Below are 18,509 nucleotides of genomic sequence, written 5' to 3'. Positions count from 1 at the left end.
TATAGGAGTTTCTCAAGACCTAGTAGTAGGTATCTTCTCTTTTCACTGTATTTAGCCCACTCAACTGTTTTCTGGGGAGAATTAAGACCAAATACCCTAAGGCTTCCATTATGAGTATGAGTGAACTTCTGTGCATCTAGAATGTTAACAGCTAGCATCTTTGACAGAATTGACAAAACCCCAGTTGAGAAAGGCTGCTCTATAACCTCATCTACATTTCACCTTATCTACATCCTAGTTTCAATTACCACCTCTATGTTAATGAATAAGATTTCTATGTGTAACTTAACTATCTTCTATGAACTCCAGACATAAAGTGCTGTTCAAAATGTCCAACAGGATGTTTCAACAGTATCGCAAACTCAACATGTTCAAGGATAATAGAAAACACAATCTTTCAATCTACTCTGTATCTCAGACATCCAAATTTCTCTAGAATGTAAGTTCTCTGGAAACGTGAACTGTGTAAGTTCTCTGGAAACGTGAACTGTGTATTTACTATCATAACCTTTAGCACCTAAAATGCTGCACTGTACAAAGGGTAAAGTCTAAGTTTTTATTGAATGAATAAATCAATCTAGCAGCTACAGCAAAAAATTATGTATCTGCAATTCATTAAACATACTTTCTGACATATAATAAATGCCTGAGAAAATGTACTATTGTCTTCAATAAACTTTTATTTTTATTTTTGTTTTTTTTGAGAAAGAGTATTGCTCTGTCGCCCAGACTAGAGTGCAGTGGCGCAATCTCAGCTCACTGCAAATTCCACCTCCCTGGTTCAAGTGATTCTTGTGCCTCTGCCTTCTGAGTGGCTGGGATTACAGGCACCCACTACCACACCCAGCTACCCAGCTAATTTTTGTATTTTTAGTAGAGACGAGAGTTTCACCAGGTTGACCAGGCTGGTCTCAAACTCCTGGCCTCAAATGATCCACCTGCCTTGGCCTCTCAAAATGCTGGGATTACAGGCAAGAGCCAACGCACCCAGCCTGTCTTCAATAATTAAAAGGAAGAGAAAACAGAACTCTTATGAGTATGAAGTGACACAGGGTAAGAAAATAAGAAGAAAAACAGTACAGAAAAACCACCACCAAAAAAAAAAAAAAAAAAAACTGTTCAAATAATCAGAGTTCTCTGAACATAGTGGAAGCTATCTAAGGGAGTAATAAAGACCACCTTGCTCATGAGAACTGAAAAGCTCTATATTTCTAGTTGTATATCTTATATGATGTTCTTCTCTGTGCCAAGAAAACAAATAATATACAATATAATCAATTTCTTCAAAAAGTGTATAATCTAGTTGGATAAAGGTAAGAAATATTTTATGTGCTGAACATATGTCAAATTATGCCTGCAAATTAACTGAGAATTTTGGGATAAACTCAAATACGTTTACAAATTGTGATGCTGTTGAACAAAGAAAGGAATGCTTCTAAAAAGACGCTTTTGCTGAATTAAAGGTAGTTTCTTACTTATTCAACTGAATGTAACATCATTTGGAAGTTAAGAAAAGTTTCTTACCATTAAAACAGTCTTGGAGGAATCACCAGAGTATCTGATACTGAATACTCCCAACGTCCCCAGAAAACAAAAGAAAGTAAATGTGGCCAGATTTCGAATATCTAGTAATGACTCTATAAGTGGTATTGTTCCCATGGTCCAATCACAGCAGAGCTCTGAAGGATTTAATAACAACCAAGCATTCACAGGAAGGAGGTAGTTAAAAGTTAGTTGCCTTGTAGGAGTTGGGCTTACAGCAGCTGGGTTATCAAACCTGTATAAAGGATTAAAAAAAAGATTACAAATAAAACTTTTAAAATACAGAATTATTTACATAAGTAAAACACTAAACAATAAACATTTTATGTATCATCTTATTAAACAGAAGACACAGACAAATGTTATGTGTACCTCAGACTCTTGCTAGAGTTCAAACTATCAAAACTTTATGAAACATCTACTTCAGACAAGTGATATGTATGAAGGACTGTTTGAAAGGCAAGCAGGTCATCCATTTCTGTTTATTATTAGAATAATTCAGACATGCATCCTATAATATTACAATACTGCAAAAGTGTTCCATTAAACCTTTTGATTAAAAGTAGTAACAAAAAGTTGTATAAGATTTATTGTTGTATGTGTTGTATGAATCACTTTTGAAAACACTCACCAATGCTTTCCTACATGAGACATTTCTTTTAGAGCTAAATGCTAATTAAAAATTATGCTTCCTGGAAAAAATTCGTATATTTTTCTTCTGTCATGGAGAGAGAAAACCATATCACCTAGCTTTCTTCCCTCTTTTCTTTGACTCCTAGGAAGCTAAAAACCAAATTTCTAGTACAAAGTAGTAACTGTGTAGGCCTATGTAAGAATTTGTGTTCTACTTTTTCTCTTAGTAAATACTAATATAAGCTTATATCATAGTTTATCTTTTCCCAGGCCACGACATATATACATTTCATTAGTTTAGTCTGTGTTCTAAATTATATTGGTTATAATATACAGTACTTAAAAGACCCATTTTCTCATTTTAAGATGAGTAAGCCAAGGAAAATCAACTACTGCCACTTATTTGACTTGATTTTCTGAAAACATATCAAATATTTGATAAAAATAAATACTATTTGAACAAATAATATCATTTCAAAATTTTCATACGGAATCTCACAACTTACATATTATTTTTCAGATAAAATAATAAATCTTGAGTCTGAACTTGAATTCTCAAAATAACCAGCAGAACTGAATAAAAAGTTATCTTTTTGCCTATAATTCACTATTCGGAGTTTAGTTTTAAAAATTACAGTTTATTTAGGATAGCTGATTTAAAGAAAGAGTTAATGTCAAAATAAATCAAATTATATTAAATCCAACTTCAGAGGGTAATAGAATTTATACACACATACACAAACATATATACACAATGTTGAAATGCTTTATTTGGAAAATATTTATATGCTATAAGCAGCATATTCATACCTACTAACACATACATAAATTCACACCTATAAACTATATTTTTAGACTGTAGATAGGGAAATAGAAAATAGTTGATTCAAATTCTCTAAAAGGAATAACAGAAAACCAATGAAACTAAGAAGGAAATCCGAAGTCTTATATAAACAATTCAATCTTCTCTATTTCCAATACTGTAATATCTGCACGAGTTGCTAGACTCAGAGATAAAAATCCAGGACATTAACAGGTAATTATTCTTTAAAGAAAAAAAAATGCTAGGGAGGATAGTTATGTGAAAATATCACACAGTTTTGGGTTTAAAAATTATCCGAATAAAATTTATTCTACCCAGCGCCAGCAATGCACGATCATGTAACATAATGTGAATAACATGTTGGCCTTTTGTTAAAAATAAAAGTTCTTGCATGTAATGGCAATAACTTAAAATTGAACAGGGAAATAGTATAAATTTCATTTTAAATTTTAGCCAAGTCAGGTGAAATGAAAAAAGGCTAAATGTTAAAGTAGATAAATATGATATGCAGACTTAAAATTCACTATATCTTCTGCTTTCTAGCCTTAAACAACTAAAAAACTGTATAAGAGGTATAATTTTTTTTTAAACATACTGAGCATAAGGTGAAAAAGGACTGTAATACCTGAGAGAAGAAAAACAAATAAGGGGAGCTTTTTCTGGAAAGAGTTTAGTACCTGGATAGAGTTTTTAGTCAGTAAAACAGCAAGAGGGAACCCAGGCTGAGCCCAGTGGTATACTGAATTGAGAGTACGAAGTTGGGAGCCCTAGGAGTGCGGGGGGCTAGAATTAGTGAGGCAGAATCCAGACAGAAGAAAGCTGCTGAGAAAGAGAACCTGAGACATCTGTAGAGGGTCTCTCTCCAGTTTTCAATATTGATGAGTTTTTTTTTTTTTTTTTTTTTTTTTGAGACAAAGTCTTGCTTTGTCACCCAGGCTGGAATGCCATGGCACAGTCTTGGCTCACTGCAACCTCTGCCTCCCAGGTTCAAACCATTCTTGTGCCTCAGCCTCCCGAGTAGGTGGGATCAGACGTGCACCACCACGCTGGCTAATTTTTCTATTTTTAGTAGAGATGAGGTTTCCCCACATTGGCCAGGCTGGTCTCAAACTCCTGACCTCAAGTGATCACCTCGGCCTCTCAAAGTGCTGGGATTACAGGCGTGAGCCACCACACCTGGCCCGATATTGATGAGTTCAAATCAGCACATATATGTGAGGAAATACCCATGGTCGGTGTAGTGGGTTGAATCATATTTCTAAAAAATTCATGTCTACCCTAACTTCAGAATGTGGTGTTATTTGAAAATAGTTTCTGCCAATATTAGTTAAGATGAGGTCACACTGGGTTAGGGTGGGACCTAAATCCAACGACTGGGGTCCTCATAAAAAGAGAAGAAAGAGATACACTGGAAAAGAAGGCAATGTGAAGACAAAGTAGATTGAAGTGATGGAGTTACAAGCCAAGGAATGCCAAAGACTGCTAGCAACCACCAGAAACCAGCAGACAGTTATGGAACAAATTCTTCCTTAGAGCCTCCAGAAGGAACCAATTGTGCTGACATACTGATTTGGTATTTCTGGCCTCTTGAACTGTGAGGGAACAAATTTCTGTTATTTTAAGCGATTCAGTTTGTAGTTATTTGTTACAGCAGCCTTCAGAAAACTAATACAATCAGGCAAAAACCTCCTGAATGCATTAGAGTTAAAAATTCCCAAATATACCGAGCCAGGAATAGTTCCGCGGCAGACAGTGTGGAAATCTTCGTAATTTACAGTTCACATCCAATAGTCAAAAAGATCTTGCATCAGTAGTGAAGTGAAATTAGTCTTATCCTAAATGCTATTGTGGTCCCACAAAACAAAGCTTAAAAGCAAGACTGGGCTGGGCGCAGTGGCTCATGCTTGTAATCTCAGCACTTTGGGAGGCTGAGGCGGGCGGATCACCTCAGGTCAGGAGTTCAAGATCAGCCTGACCAATACGGAGAAACCCTATCTCTACTAAAAATACAAAAATCAGCTGGGCGTGGTGGCACATGCCTGTAGTCTCAGCTACTCAGTAGGCTGAGGCAGGAGAATCGTTTAAACCTGGGAGGTGGAGGTTGCGGTGAGCCGAGATTGTGCCATTGCACTCCAGCCCTGGGCAACAAAAGCGAAACTCTAATCTCAAAAAAAAAAAAAAAAAGAAGAAAGAAAAAAAGCAAGACTGAAAGATAAAACATTTTCCAAGTAACTTAAATGCATTCCAGAATAAAACTCAAAATTTATAGAATACATTAAGGTAAAATTCACAAATGGTATCTGTTCAACAATTACCACACATGCAAAGAAGCAGAGAAATACAACCTATAATGAAGAGAAAATTTATTCAATAAAAACTGACCAAGGAATGACACAGATGATAGAATTAGTAGGCAAGGACATTAAAGCAATAGAACATGTAGAGATATAGAAGATATAAAAGAAGACTCAAATCAGACTTCCTTCTGAAGATGAAAACAGATTCAGAGGTAAGAAACAACTAGATGAAATTAAGAGTAGATTGGATATTGCAGAAAAAAGATTAGTGAACTTGATATAGCAAAAGAAACTATCCAAACTAAAAATGGTAAAAGATTGAGGGAAAAAAACAGAGAATCAGTGCAACAACTTCAAGAAACTTACTTAACTGACATACAAGAAAAAGAGGAAAAAGAAAAGATGGCAAAAATATTTGAAGACTAGCTAAACATTTTCCAAAATTTATACAAAATTAAAATCTACAGATTTCAAGAAGCTCAGTTTACCTAAGCACAAGAAACATAAATACATAAGAAACAATGGTAAACAGGAAATATTAAAAACAGGCATAGAAAAAATACACATAACATACACTAGCATAAAGAGATAAGGATGATAGAGGTTTTCCCACTGAAAACAATAAAAGCCGGAAGACAGTAGATTTACATTTTCAGAATACTGAATGAAAAAGCCAGTGTAGAATTCTCCACTCAGAGAAAATATCTTTCAAAACCTGATATTTTTAATCAGAAGTGCTAAAGAAATTCCTTCAGGTAAAAGGAAAAATAGTACCAGATAAAAATCTTATCCAACAAAGGAATAAAGAACACTGGAAATGGTGACTCATGGTTAATGTAAAATACTTTTTTATTATTTAAATTCCTCCAAGACAATTGTTTAAAGCGATGTATGTTCAAGGAAAACATAAGCAAACTGCACAAAAGTTAAGTTCTTACATATATAAAATGTATATTATATATATTTATACTATATATACACTGATATTTTTTATTTTATATATATATTCGAAATTAGAATATTCCTTGAAGGTAAACTGTGATAAGCAGAGGATGTTCTAAAATCCCTAAAGCAACACTAAAACAACAAAGATTTATAGCTAATAAGCCAACAAGGAGATAAAATGAAATATTAAAAAAAGAATCCAAAGGAAGGTGGAAAGAGAGAAAAAAGGGAACAAAGAATAGATGGGACAAAGAGAAAACAATTTTAGCAAGATGAAAGATTTCCATCAAACTATATCAATTATCAAATTAAATATAAATCAATGATATATCCCATCTAAAAGTCAGATTATCTGACCAAACAACAAAAGAAGACCAAATTGTATGTATGCTACAAGAAATCCTCTTTATAAATAAAAGCATAGACAGGTAAAAAGTAAAAAGATGGAAAAAGATACACCACATAACACTAACGAAAGACAGCTGTGATAAGAAAAAGTGAATTTCTGAGTAAAGACTATTACTACGGATGAAGCTCATTTAATAATGACAAAGGGATCAGTTCCTCAAGATGACTTGACAATCCTAGTTGTTTATGCACCTAATAGCAGAGCTTCAAAAACACACAAAACAAAAACCGATAGAAGTGCAAGGAGAAATAGCGAAATCTACAAGTATAGTCAGAGATTTCAACATCTCTCAGTAACTGACAGAATGAGTAGACAAAAATCACTGAGGATATAGGAGACTAAATTAACACTAACCTTGACACTTAACCAGTTTGGGATGGGTCATTCATTATCTTTATTGTGGGGGCTTTAAGGGTGTATATATATGTCAAAAATTATCAGTACATAAATTTTAAATATATGCAGTTTAAAAAATATGTTAATTATAGCTTAATAAAACTGTTAAAAAACAAAATAAAATACTTTCTTCAACATTTATGATCATTAAAATCTAAAGTTAAAAAAAAGAATGGAGAAAACAAAGAACCAGAATTTCATACCTGGTGAATACTGGAAGTTGGGATTGAATAACCTGGACTCTAACCACAACAAGTAATAATGTACTGAACATCAAGACAATGAGTTTTACTAGTGTCTGCAGCATAGAAAATGGAATGCTACCCTTTCCACGGAGAAACTGTCCAGCAGTAGTACATAGTAATGGCAAAGTATACTGAAAAAGAAAAGAAATGTTTTAAGCAACAAATAACAACATATCTCAATGTTTTCAATACTGTAGTACTTTCTAATTGCAAGATTAGATACAAGTATAATTATAAAATTAATGTGGAAGAATGTGTGAAGCTAATAATGAATAAAACTGAGCTCAACAGTCTTACCTAATAATGAATTATACTGTACAGTACTATTGCATACTTTTCCAAGCTGCCTAATGATTCCATTATTGAAATTTAAAATACAGTTCTTAAAACACTTAAAGTATCATAAAATGTTAAGTAATTTTCAGTAGGTATGAGGATAAAACATGATTTCTGTTATTATTATTGGTAAACACATTAATTTACATAATGATACATTTAGAAAATAAAAATAAATAAAATTTGATTCAACTAGGATAAAATATATCAATAAGAAAATTTATATATTTATAGTTTGGCTTACCCCCTGGGCAATAAACACTTCATACACACAGCAAATTCCTACAACTGTTATTCCTTGTTCTTTACATAATGTTGCAACAGCCACTAAAAACACTGTCAAGGCAATTGGAGTCCATACTGCAATTTGAGAACAGAAAATATAAAAATTCAGAAAACAATTTTATAACATCAAAAAAAATATTTTAAACTTTGTGATTCCATATCCATGTGAGTGCTATTTCTCATTAGTAGTACATATTTTAAAATATACTTAAATTTAATAATTTTTACTTTATACATTCAAAGCAAAATATCAACATGTATAATTTGAACTGAAATTTTTTACAAAGAGAAAAATTATTTAATCAAATACTAACTTTTAAAACAAAGGTAGGGTGGTGAATTTGGAGAAGAGAAATTTACAGGTTTGTGTGTCATAATTAATGAGCTATCATTCTGAAATGAAGACAAATTCCTGAAATTATGACAGATATCTTTATACCTTATTAAACTGATAAATTATTAAAAACTTACAATTTAGAAGTATTGGGAAAAGTAGGGTACTATACTTTTTTTTTTTTTCTTTAAGACACGGTCTGGCCCTGTCACTCAGGCTGGAGTAAGTGCAGTGGTGTGCTCATAGCTCACTACTGCCTTGAATTCTGAAGTTCAGGCAATCCATCTGCCTCAGCCTCCCAAATAGGACTACGGGCATGTGCCACCACATCTGGCTATTTTTTTTTTCTTTATTTCTGTAGAGACAGGGTGTGGCTATGCTGCTCAGGCTGGTCTCAAACTCTTGGCCTCAAGCCATCCTCCCACCATGCTGGGATTCCAGGCACGAGCCATTGTGTCTAGCCCATTTTTATAAAAACTAAAATGAAAGTGGTTAACAATAGGCACTTAAATAAATACTATTCTTCAAAAAATTTGCAACAGACTATAAGTTCTATTTAAATGAAAAACATACTTCATCGACTTTAAGTAAGTGTCTACCATGTAGTAGTAATTTGACTAAAGAGTAATGAACTGTGAAAGTTCATTGTGAACTTGTGAGTTTGGGCAGCTTTTCCAGGCTTCAGTTTTCCTATGAAAAACTATAATCTCTAATTCTTTTCTAGTTTAAAAAAAGATCTGGTAGTATATGACTGTGTGATCTCAGTTTGCTTTTCTTTTTTTTTTTTTCCTTTTTTTTTTTTTTGAGACGGAGTTTCGCTCTTGTTGCCCAGGCTACAGTGCAATGGCACGGTCTCAGTTCACTGCAACCTCTGCCTCCCAGGTTTGAGTGATTCTCCTGCCTCAGCCTCCCGAGTAGCTGGGGTTACAGGCATGCACCACCATGCCTGGCTAATTTTGTATTTTTTAGTAGAGACGGGATTTCTCCATGTTGGTCAGGCTGGTCTTGAACTCCCGACCTCAGGTGATCTGCCCACCTCGGCCTCCCAAAGTGCTGGGATTACAGGCGTGAGCCACTGTGCCCGGCCGTGACCTCGGTTTTTATTAAGACTATTAACTAAAGCAAAAATTCAAACAATTGACTTAAATCTAAATATAAACAAGAACAGAATTCATGAATTGAATACATTTTCTTTTGTCATTGGGCTTAATATAGAAATACACATTTTTGAAATTGTTTTCAAAGTACTCTATAGACTAAAATTACTGAAAGAAAAAATAACCGAAAACAAAGAAATCAATGAAAAAAACCAAACCCATGAAACTGTTGCAGATACTAAGTATAATAATACTCTTTCCTTAAAAAAAATCCTATAATCTCATTAGGCCAAAACATCAATACTAATATAATAGATTATATTATACTACAATGCTAAATTCAACAAGAAATTCATAGAGGAAGAAATCAGAAGATGGTTATTTACAAAACAGGCTGGACCTAATGTTGGCCCTTGAAGGATATACAGGACATGGAAAAACTGGGAAAGGTGGATGTAGAAATAAATAGGGGTGAGAGTAAGCTAGGCAAATGAAGGATATAGAGAATAGTATGAATGGATGTGTATGTCTACATAAAAACTCATAGGAACTAATAGCATTGAAAGCAGATATTTTAAACAGTTTATATAGCCAGTTTGGCATATATTATTTCACTGAATCTTAAAATCACTCTATGGAGTAAGAACATGGATGTAATCATACCCATTTTTAAGATGAGGAAAGAATTGTAGAGGTATTTTTTAAAAAGTAACAAAGAATAAGGAGACCAAGACTTTAACATGGTTCTTCTGATTTTAAATTCAGAGCTTCTCAGTAATTTGTATTTCTACTTCAAGGAAGAAAAAGCAAATGGTTACCTTTTACAAACTTGAATTCCGTCTCAACTAAGAGTAATAAATGCAAATGTCTTACTGAAACCAATCACTTCAGTTCTTCAGCCTCTAGTGACTGTATTACTATATAAACACTTTGATTTTATAATCAGATCACTGTGGTTAAAAGTTACATGTGATTTTGTCCAAAACAAGTACACCTGGTAAATAAGTTAAGGACACTTAAATCCATTCCCATTTCAAAATACAGGCTTCTAAACTGACTCTACATATGTAAAAGAAACACATCTTCAGCAATCACTTATTCAAACAGTTATTTTAAGTATCTACTACATTTCAAGGGTATAGGGAAGAGAGACAAGTAATAATATACTCTGTCAAATGGTGACAAAGTGTAAGTGTTACAGAGAAAAAAAGAGGATGAAGGGAAATAAAAATAGTACCACTGGGAAAGATGAGTAGTGATATTGATGACAAGTGGATATTTAAGCAGAAACCCAAAGTAATAAAAAATCAAGTGTAAAGCCCTGAAATTGGATCACCATATTTACAAAAGGGGTATGGGACATGAATATAGAAGTTAAAATGAATATAAATAATTACAACTTGAAAACCTTTGCACAGGCCAGTGTATACTAGATACAATAGGGAATACAAAGATGATATGGAAACTGTGGCTTCAAGGGTAAAATTACTAAGAGTACAAAGTATCACAGTGGTTAAGAGGATAAAGAGAGGTCCAAGGTAGATTTCTGTATTTTTTCAATTAGAATTTAAAATACATTACATTCATTCACTTACTTATTTCTTCAATATACTCATACTAAACACCTACTGTAAACTAGGAATCATTTTAGGAAATGAAGATCAAAAAATGGAGAAAAAGTTACCTACCCTAAGGAAGGTCACGTTCTATTGTGAGAAAGCAATAAACAAAAGAAAAATGTAAACTACGTATTTTCAGGTTAGAAATGAGTATTTTCAGAAATGCAAGTTAAAGGTATAGAAAACAACATTACTCTGTTTTTGTTTTGGTCAAATGGTGAACTAGCTGGACCTGTTGGTCCTTTCCCCAAAAATCAACCCTGGAAAAAGGTAAGTAAGAGGGAAAAATAGTTTCTAAGGCATTTTTTGTAAAAACAAACAAAACACACACACACAAAAAAAACCTTAGCATTTCGAGGTTATTTTAAGCATGTGTGGTTCTGTGAGTGTTATGAGGGATTACATTTAAGGCAGAAGACAAGAGTGGGAATTTTTTTTTTTTAACTTTTGTTCTATCCTCTCCTGACTGCTTTGGGTAGATGACTCTCTGCTCTGTTACTGCAGAAATCCACAGCTACAATGGCTAGTGGGTGTTCCAGAGGTAAAAGCAGAGCACTTCAGAAGTCTTGATGGGGTAAGAGGTAGATATTTTTTAAAAGGTACAAACCAACCAATCACTCCTAGGCAGTAACTTCCACAGAGCTACCATTTAAATGCAGAGGGATGGTGGACTGGCCTCTTAAGGCTGATTCTCTTAAAGAAAACAGGGAGTGTGCCTAGTAGCACTGGTAGGAACAACAGTGATCCACAGCAGCTCTGCGGAACCTGGAACTTTATATCCTGGTTTATAATTCCTTTCATCCCTTCAGACTCACAGGATGAACAAAGAGTGGCCCTGGCCTTTCCCTTTAACAGGCACAGTAGTTTATAACTTTAGAAGAACATGTGGCTTGAGCTCACAAGCCAAAACAACTAAATATCTGAAGGATACAACAATCATAAAACAGAGAGAACAAACATAATAACATATACTACTAAATCAGAATTACTTAAAGAGACAGACCAAGAATTTCAAATAATTCTTTTTTTTTGTTTTGAGATGGATTCTGTCTCCCAGGCTGGAGTGCGGTGGCGTGATCTCGACTCACTGCTACCTCCGCCTCCCAGGTTCAAGCGATTCTCCTGCCTCATTCTTCCGAGTAGCTAGGACTGCAGGTGCCCGCCACTACGCCTGGCTAATTTTTGTATTGTTAGTAGAGACAGGATTTCACCACATTGGCCCAGGCTGGTCTCAAACTCCTGACAATGTGATCAGCCCACCTCAGCCTCCCAAAGTGCTGGGATTACAGGCGTGAACCACTGCACCCAGCCCAAATAAGTAATTCTTAAGGAAATACGGCAAGATATTAGAATTGTAAAGAATAAGAAATCATTAAAAAGCACCAAGTACAAGTATTTGGAACAAAAGATATAATATGGTGAAAAGCTATTTCAGTTAGAACAGGGAAGGCTTTTCTAAGACAGAAATACTTAAGCTGAGGCCTGATAATATAGAATAGTGTATAAATGAGACTACTACATAAAGATCTAAGGGAAGAAAATTCAATAATGGGAAACGCAGGTATAAAGGTGGGTGCTCTGCCTGTTTGGGAACAGCAAGAAGGTCTATCTAGCTATAGTGAAGACAGCTAGGGCAAGAATGGCAGAAGATATGATTAGACAGGTAATTGAGAGCCTGATTATAATCCTGTAGGCCACAGTATTTTCTAACTTTACCATTCAGGCTTTGGTGAGGATGGTACTTAAAGAGGATACTGGTCTGCAATTCCATATTAGTTACAAAAGTACCTCCTACTACATGATGCACTGCACAGGTAGGGGACTATTATTATGCACATTTAACAGATAAATAAATGTTAAGCACAGAGAGGTTAATTTGCCTGATGTATTACGGTGAATGGAACTAGTAAATAAACAGTGGAGCTAGAATTTGAAACCAGACTCTTTAGTCCATGCTTTTAAGTACTATGCTATGCTGCCACTCAAATTGTTTTAAGAAGGCATTATGCAGAGCAGCAAAGGCAAACCTACTATTACAAATCCAGAACACTCTTAAGATGTTTGGCTAAATCATGTGTTTCTTGAACCTCAGTTTCCACACATAAAACTAGTCTTCTTGTCATGAGTACCTTGGAACTACAGTGAGATAATCTGCCCCTTCCCCAAGAACTTAAAGGTTTCTGCCCACTGTGCCCACACTTGAAAAAAATCATTTTTATTGCCTGGAACTTGTTTTCTGATAATGCCAGGAATCATTAAGAGTAATGAGCTAATGTATTCGAAGCACTTTCCAGGGTAGGTCACAAGGTAGGAGCTCAATAAATAGCTATGATCAACACACAATAAAAGTTATATTCTAAGAGGCTTTTAACCTTACCTAAACAATATGACAGTCTACCAGGTGTTATTTATCCAAAGACAATTGAAATACTGGAATCTATATCATTAATAGATAACAGAAGATGGAACTAGGACTAACTCTAAAACTCTTCTATTCTAAAGTTATTTGGTTTTTAAAATTAGATCATATAAAATCTATTAGCTCAAGATAAAAATATAAATTATACACATACTTCCTAAATACTAGCAATGTTACATATTTCATATTTTCACATATGCTAAAGTAAAATAATACATAAAGATAAATCCCAAATGTGGTATATAATGTGTTATAAGAAGCACTTGGAGTAAATAAAAATTCCTTAATCAAGTTTTAGCACTATTAAAAAAAATCAAATGTGAGACATGTACTTATGGAATTGTCTGGTCCTTTTGATCTGGTATATGACAAAAAAGCTGCTAGAAAAAAGATAGATGACAAAAGTTCTGCTCTTCCAACAACTCCCGTTACCTAGAAAGGAAAAACGAAGGGGGTTCATATTAATAAAGAATATCTTGAAAAATTACTATATATAATGGTAAAAATACTTTAATTTCCGTAACTTTTCAAGTGCACATTTGTTTCTTAAACATTCTTTGGGTGCCCTCAGGTGGTGAATTTGTGAATCTTACATAAATAGACATTTATTAGTGACTCTTAACAGTATATAATTTTTTAAATTTATTTTGAAATAATAATAAGACTTATAGGAAGTTTCAAAACTAGTAAAGAGAGATCTTGTGTACTCTTTATCCAGCTTTCTCCAATGGTAACCACTTAAATATGGTAGAATATCTAGAACTTAAGTACTTCTTACATATTTTCTTAAAATATGAATGTTCTTAATATACAAAGGCACCATAAATTCAGAAAGTTACATCTCATAATAAATCTGAAAAATAAAGTTTAAAAAGACAATAAACTTTAAATAGTCCTTAGAAATCTTGTTCATTAAAAAAAGTGACCGAAGAACTGTATTCATGTATATATTTCTAAACATATTTTATATTATTGAATGAAAAATGTTTATGTTTCAAAAATGTTAAAATTTAAAAATTTTACACAGTAGGAAGTTAGACTTTGCATACTAGAAAGTTAAGAATTAACTGTACAAATTTAAGAGTCTTCAAATATTTGGATTAAAGTAGGGTTAATTTTTTTTTTCTTAAAAATATATACCATTATAATCACTGTGCAGGATTTGTAAAAAAGGAAAAAGAAAAAAAGTCAGTTCATAGTTTTACTTACTGCTTCTGTGTGTATTGGGTGCACTGCAAAAAGTAAAGAAGCAATCACACTACTCTTGTTGTCCAGAAAAAGTTTGCATACTTTGAGAAATATCACACTAACCACAGCATGAAAAATCATATTCAGGAGATGATATGACATTGGTTTTAGTTCACTTAACAAATAATTTAAGCGAAATGTCAATACTGTTAAGGGACGGTAAGACTTGTGGCTTCTCTCCTACAAGGAAAAAACAATCAGTGATTATTAAAGTACCTTGGTCCAACAGGGTACAAAAGCTCATCACTGCATTTACCATTAAAGATATTAATATCTACATTTTACTGAGAAATAACAATAAAATATGAAATGTCCTAAGAGTAACACAAAAATAAAATACAGTTTTATAATCTGTGTTTTTCTATTTCCTTAGTCCACAAACAAGGTTAATTTCCTCCTTGATATACAGTGGTCAGAGAACTAACAGTAAAAGGACATTTGACAATTAATTCCTCTTCAATATAACAATTTTTAAAAAAGACAATGCCGGCATTGGTCAAGTTAGAGCACAGGATTCTCTCCAAAGCCCGCCTCCATATCTATTAGCAATACAAAAGTTCATGTAACTACTGGCTAGATCTTCAAAAGGAAATGTAAGAACAGAATGCTTACCAGTTCAATTAAAATAGTGATGACTCAAAAAGGTATTGTCTAGCTGTTTTATGAAAAACATCTCCATAATGTGTAAATCTGAATATATTAAACTAGGAATTCCCAAATTACAGAGAGTAATACAAGAGTAAAAACTTTCTTAGAATATGAAAATAGACACCATTCTTGTGGTATTCTCCTTTGGTAATAAATAAAATTTCATGTAAAGTACTGAATCTCTTTTTAAATTATAAGTTACATTTAATCAGAAATACTTCTTTCCCTAACACAAAACCAAACCAGATTTAAGAATAAAACACACAGTTCAAATATATATAAAATATTAATCAAGTTATTTTTTGTAGTTTTATACAAAGGGCATTGACATAGTTTGGATGTCTGTCCCCTCCAAATCTCACGCTGAAATATGAGGAGGTTGAAATGTTGAAGGTTGGGCCTGGTGGGAGATGTTTGGGTCATTGGGGGTGGGTCCTTTATGAATGGTTTGGTGTCTTCCCCACTGTAATGAGTTCATGTGAGAGCTGGTTGCTTAAAAGAGCCTGGAACCTCCTCCCCTCTCTCTTGCTCCCTCTCTCACCATGTGATACACCTGCTCCCCCTTCACCTTCTACAGGTAGTAAAACTTTCAAGGCCTCACCAGAAGCCAAGAAGACGCTGTTGCCATGCTTGTACAGTGTGCAGATCCATATGCCAAATAAACATATTTTCCTTATAAATTACCAGGTATTCCTTTATACTAACGCAAAACAGACTAATATACGCATCCATATTCAGCTTCTTTGCTCTTCTACTTCCTATCATATTTTGCTGTAACTTTCTGGCACACAAGTAGACTTAAGCCTGTTCATCCTTACTAGGGAACATTAGGAAACACAAAGAATAAATCTTTCTCATCTTGAAATTAGGAACATTTTAGTATCTCTGTACTGACTATATACTCCATAATGTACTATCTACTTAGAATGTTCTTTCCTGCTTGCCTCATTCCTTTACATCCTTCAAATTTCATCTCAGGCATATAAAGCTATTTTTAAGGCACTGTATTGAACTGACATGATTTGTACTAGAAAGTAGAAAAGGACTCTAGAAACCCTTTGAGTACCTGAAATGTCACTGTGGCTACAATGGAACATATATTCTAGGTGAAAGGATGTACTCAGAAAGTAGAAGGGAATATGTATTTTGAATTGCAGTATACATAATTGTTCAGTTAGGACTATTAGACATACATATACTATAGGTGATGACCAACTAACAAGACAGACCAATTATTAACATAATTATTCACATAACTCATTAGGGATCTATTTCAGATTCCACTGTGACAAATAATCATCAGCCTATTAGATACTAAGTTTACTTTGTGAAAACACCTAGGGCCATTATGAATAAAACAATTCAGATCATTATTACTTTTGGGCATATTAAAGAAAAAATTACTCATATTAGTTGGCAATAAAAATACACAACAGTATAATGAATGATTAAGCTAACAGTTCCCTGTTAATGTGAATCTCAATATAGGGATGGCAAAATCATAATGAGATAAAATATTTGCAGAAGTTACCTTAGCACAAGGTACTTCATAGGCCAAATGCCAGAGGAAGGTGGCTCATTACAGCCCCCTCGCTCTCAGCCACGGCTATACCAAATAATCACCTGGATGACTTAAACAAAAGCCCCACCCTCCCTCCCACACAAAACAACAACTAAACACACACACACACAAAATAAGACAAAAATATTGATACCTATATCCCACTCTGAGATTATATGAAATAACAGGTTTGTACAGAGCCTTGGTAATATGTTTTCATTCTTTTAAATGCCCCAGGCAAATTCTAATACGGCAGTCAGGGTTGAGATCCAATGAACTGTCAATAAATAGAGCAGCACATATCTATAGCATAAGCCTACTAGAGAGATAATCTAAACACTGAGAGGTTCACCTGAGTCCAAAGACCCCTAATACAGCAGTATTTATATGGCTTAGGAGAATGTCCTAAGCCCAAAATGTGTTTTTAAGACCTACATTGGTACAAAAATTCTTGTAAGATACGTGTGGACACGTATATTCTAGGCTATCATAACTTGATGATATCAATGATTAGATCTTTGAATATGCTAATTCCAGGCTTATCATGAAACCTATGACACCTAAGAATTACCTAGAATAATTTTCCCTAGTGTCACATTTGCCTTCAGGGAGAGAATATGCCCATCAGAAAATACAAGGAAACTACACAACTACACTCTTCACTCTTAATAAACTGTTATTCTAGTTTGTTCATCCATTCTGTCAGAACATATGAGTCTTTTTCTTAGTCCATCTGCTTACGGGCTTTCTGAACAAAACCAAATTTTCAATCTGCAAAGCTGAGAAAATCACTGAACAGATCACTGACACCATGGTATGTGATATGTGTGTGTCCCTGCCCAAATCTTATATCAAAATGTAATCCCCAATATTGGAAGTGGGGCCTGGTGGGAAATGATTGGATTATTAGGGTGGATTTCCTATGAATGGTTTAGCACCACCCCACTTGGTACTGTATTTGCTACAATGAGTTCTTGAGAGAGCTGGCTGTTCAAAACTGTGTAGCACCTCCCACCGTACTCCTCTTGCTCCTGCTTTTGCTGTGAAGTGCCTGCTCCCGCTTCCCCTTCTGCCATGACTGCAAGCTTCTTGAGGCCTCCCCAGAAGCAGATGCTGCTATGCTTCTTGTACAGCTGATAGAACTGTGAGCCAATAAAACCTCTTTTCTTATATATTACCCTGTCTCAGGTATTTCTTTATAGCAATACAAGAATAGCCTAATCTAGAAAATGAGACCATTTAATATGGCCAGCTAAACCATCAGTTCAAAACCTCAACATTACGATTAAAATCATAACAGATACTAGCATAAATTGAGGGAATGGACACATAGTTCTGAGGGTCTCTGGAGATCAAAGGTAGGTATACAGGAGGACAAGCTGTCTAGAATAATGTATAATAGGGCCATAGTTTCCCCCTTACTATCAAAAGATTTTTTTTCAAAAGCTAGAATTGGGTGAGAACAAAAAGGCGAATAAAGTCTTCTTACTAAACAAGACAAAATAATTATATGTGCTTGTGATCAGAGGAATGAAAGATTCCATCCCTAACCTTGAGAGGCTTCCAAATTTGGGGAATGGGGAAAGAGGCCACAATGACCGAGAAACGTACTGTTAACATTGCAGAGAGTTACATGTTATGTTTCAACAATTTATTCAATATCTATGTGCCA

General features: G+C 34.2%; 1 protein-coding gene across 1 annotated transcript in view; it reads right to left on the bottom strand.

The window, feature by feature from the left end:
• The window catches only part of TMTC3 (transmembrane O-mannosyltransferase targeting cadherins 3), a 57,672-nt gene that overhangs the window by 31,804 nt on the left and 7,359 nt on the right, over positions 1–18,509 (bottom strand). Inside the window, exons 3-7 of the mRNA XM_008953701.4 lie at positions 14,590–14,808; positions 13,713–13,812; positions 7,871–7,986; positions 7,249–7,421; positions 1,525–1,777 (exon numbers count right to left, since the gene is read on the bottom strand). Coding sequence (XP_008951949.3) covers positions 1,525–1,777; positions 7,249–7,421; positions 7,871–7,986; positions 13,713–13,812; positions 14,590–14,808 — 861 coding nt within the window. The remainder of the gene's footprint in view (positions 1–1,524; positions 1,778–7,248; positions 7,422–7,870; positions 7,987–13,712; positions 13,813–14,589; positions 14,809–18,509) is intronic.

Source organism: Pan paniscus, chromosome 10 (assembly GCF_029289425.2).
Source record: "Pan paniscus chromosome 10, NHGRI_mPanPan1-v2.0_pri, whole genome shotgun sequence".
NCBI classification, from domain to species: Eukaryota; Metazoa; Chordata; class Mammalia; order Primates; family Hominidae; genus Pan; species Pan paniscus.
This window is presented reverse-complemented; position numbering and strand designations above follow the sequence as displayed.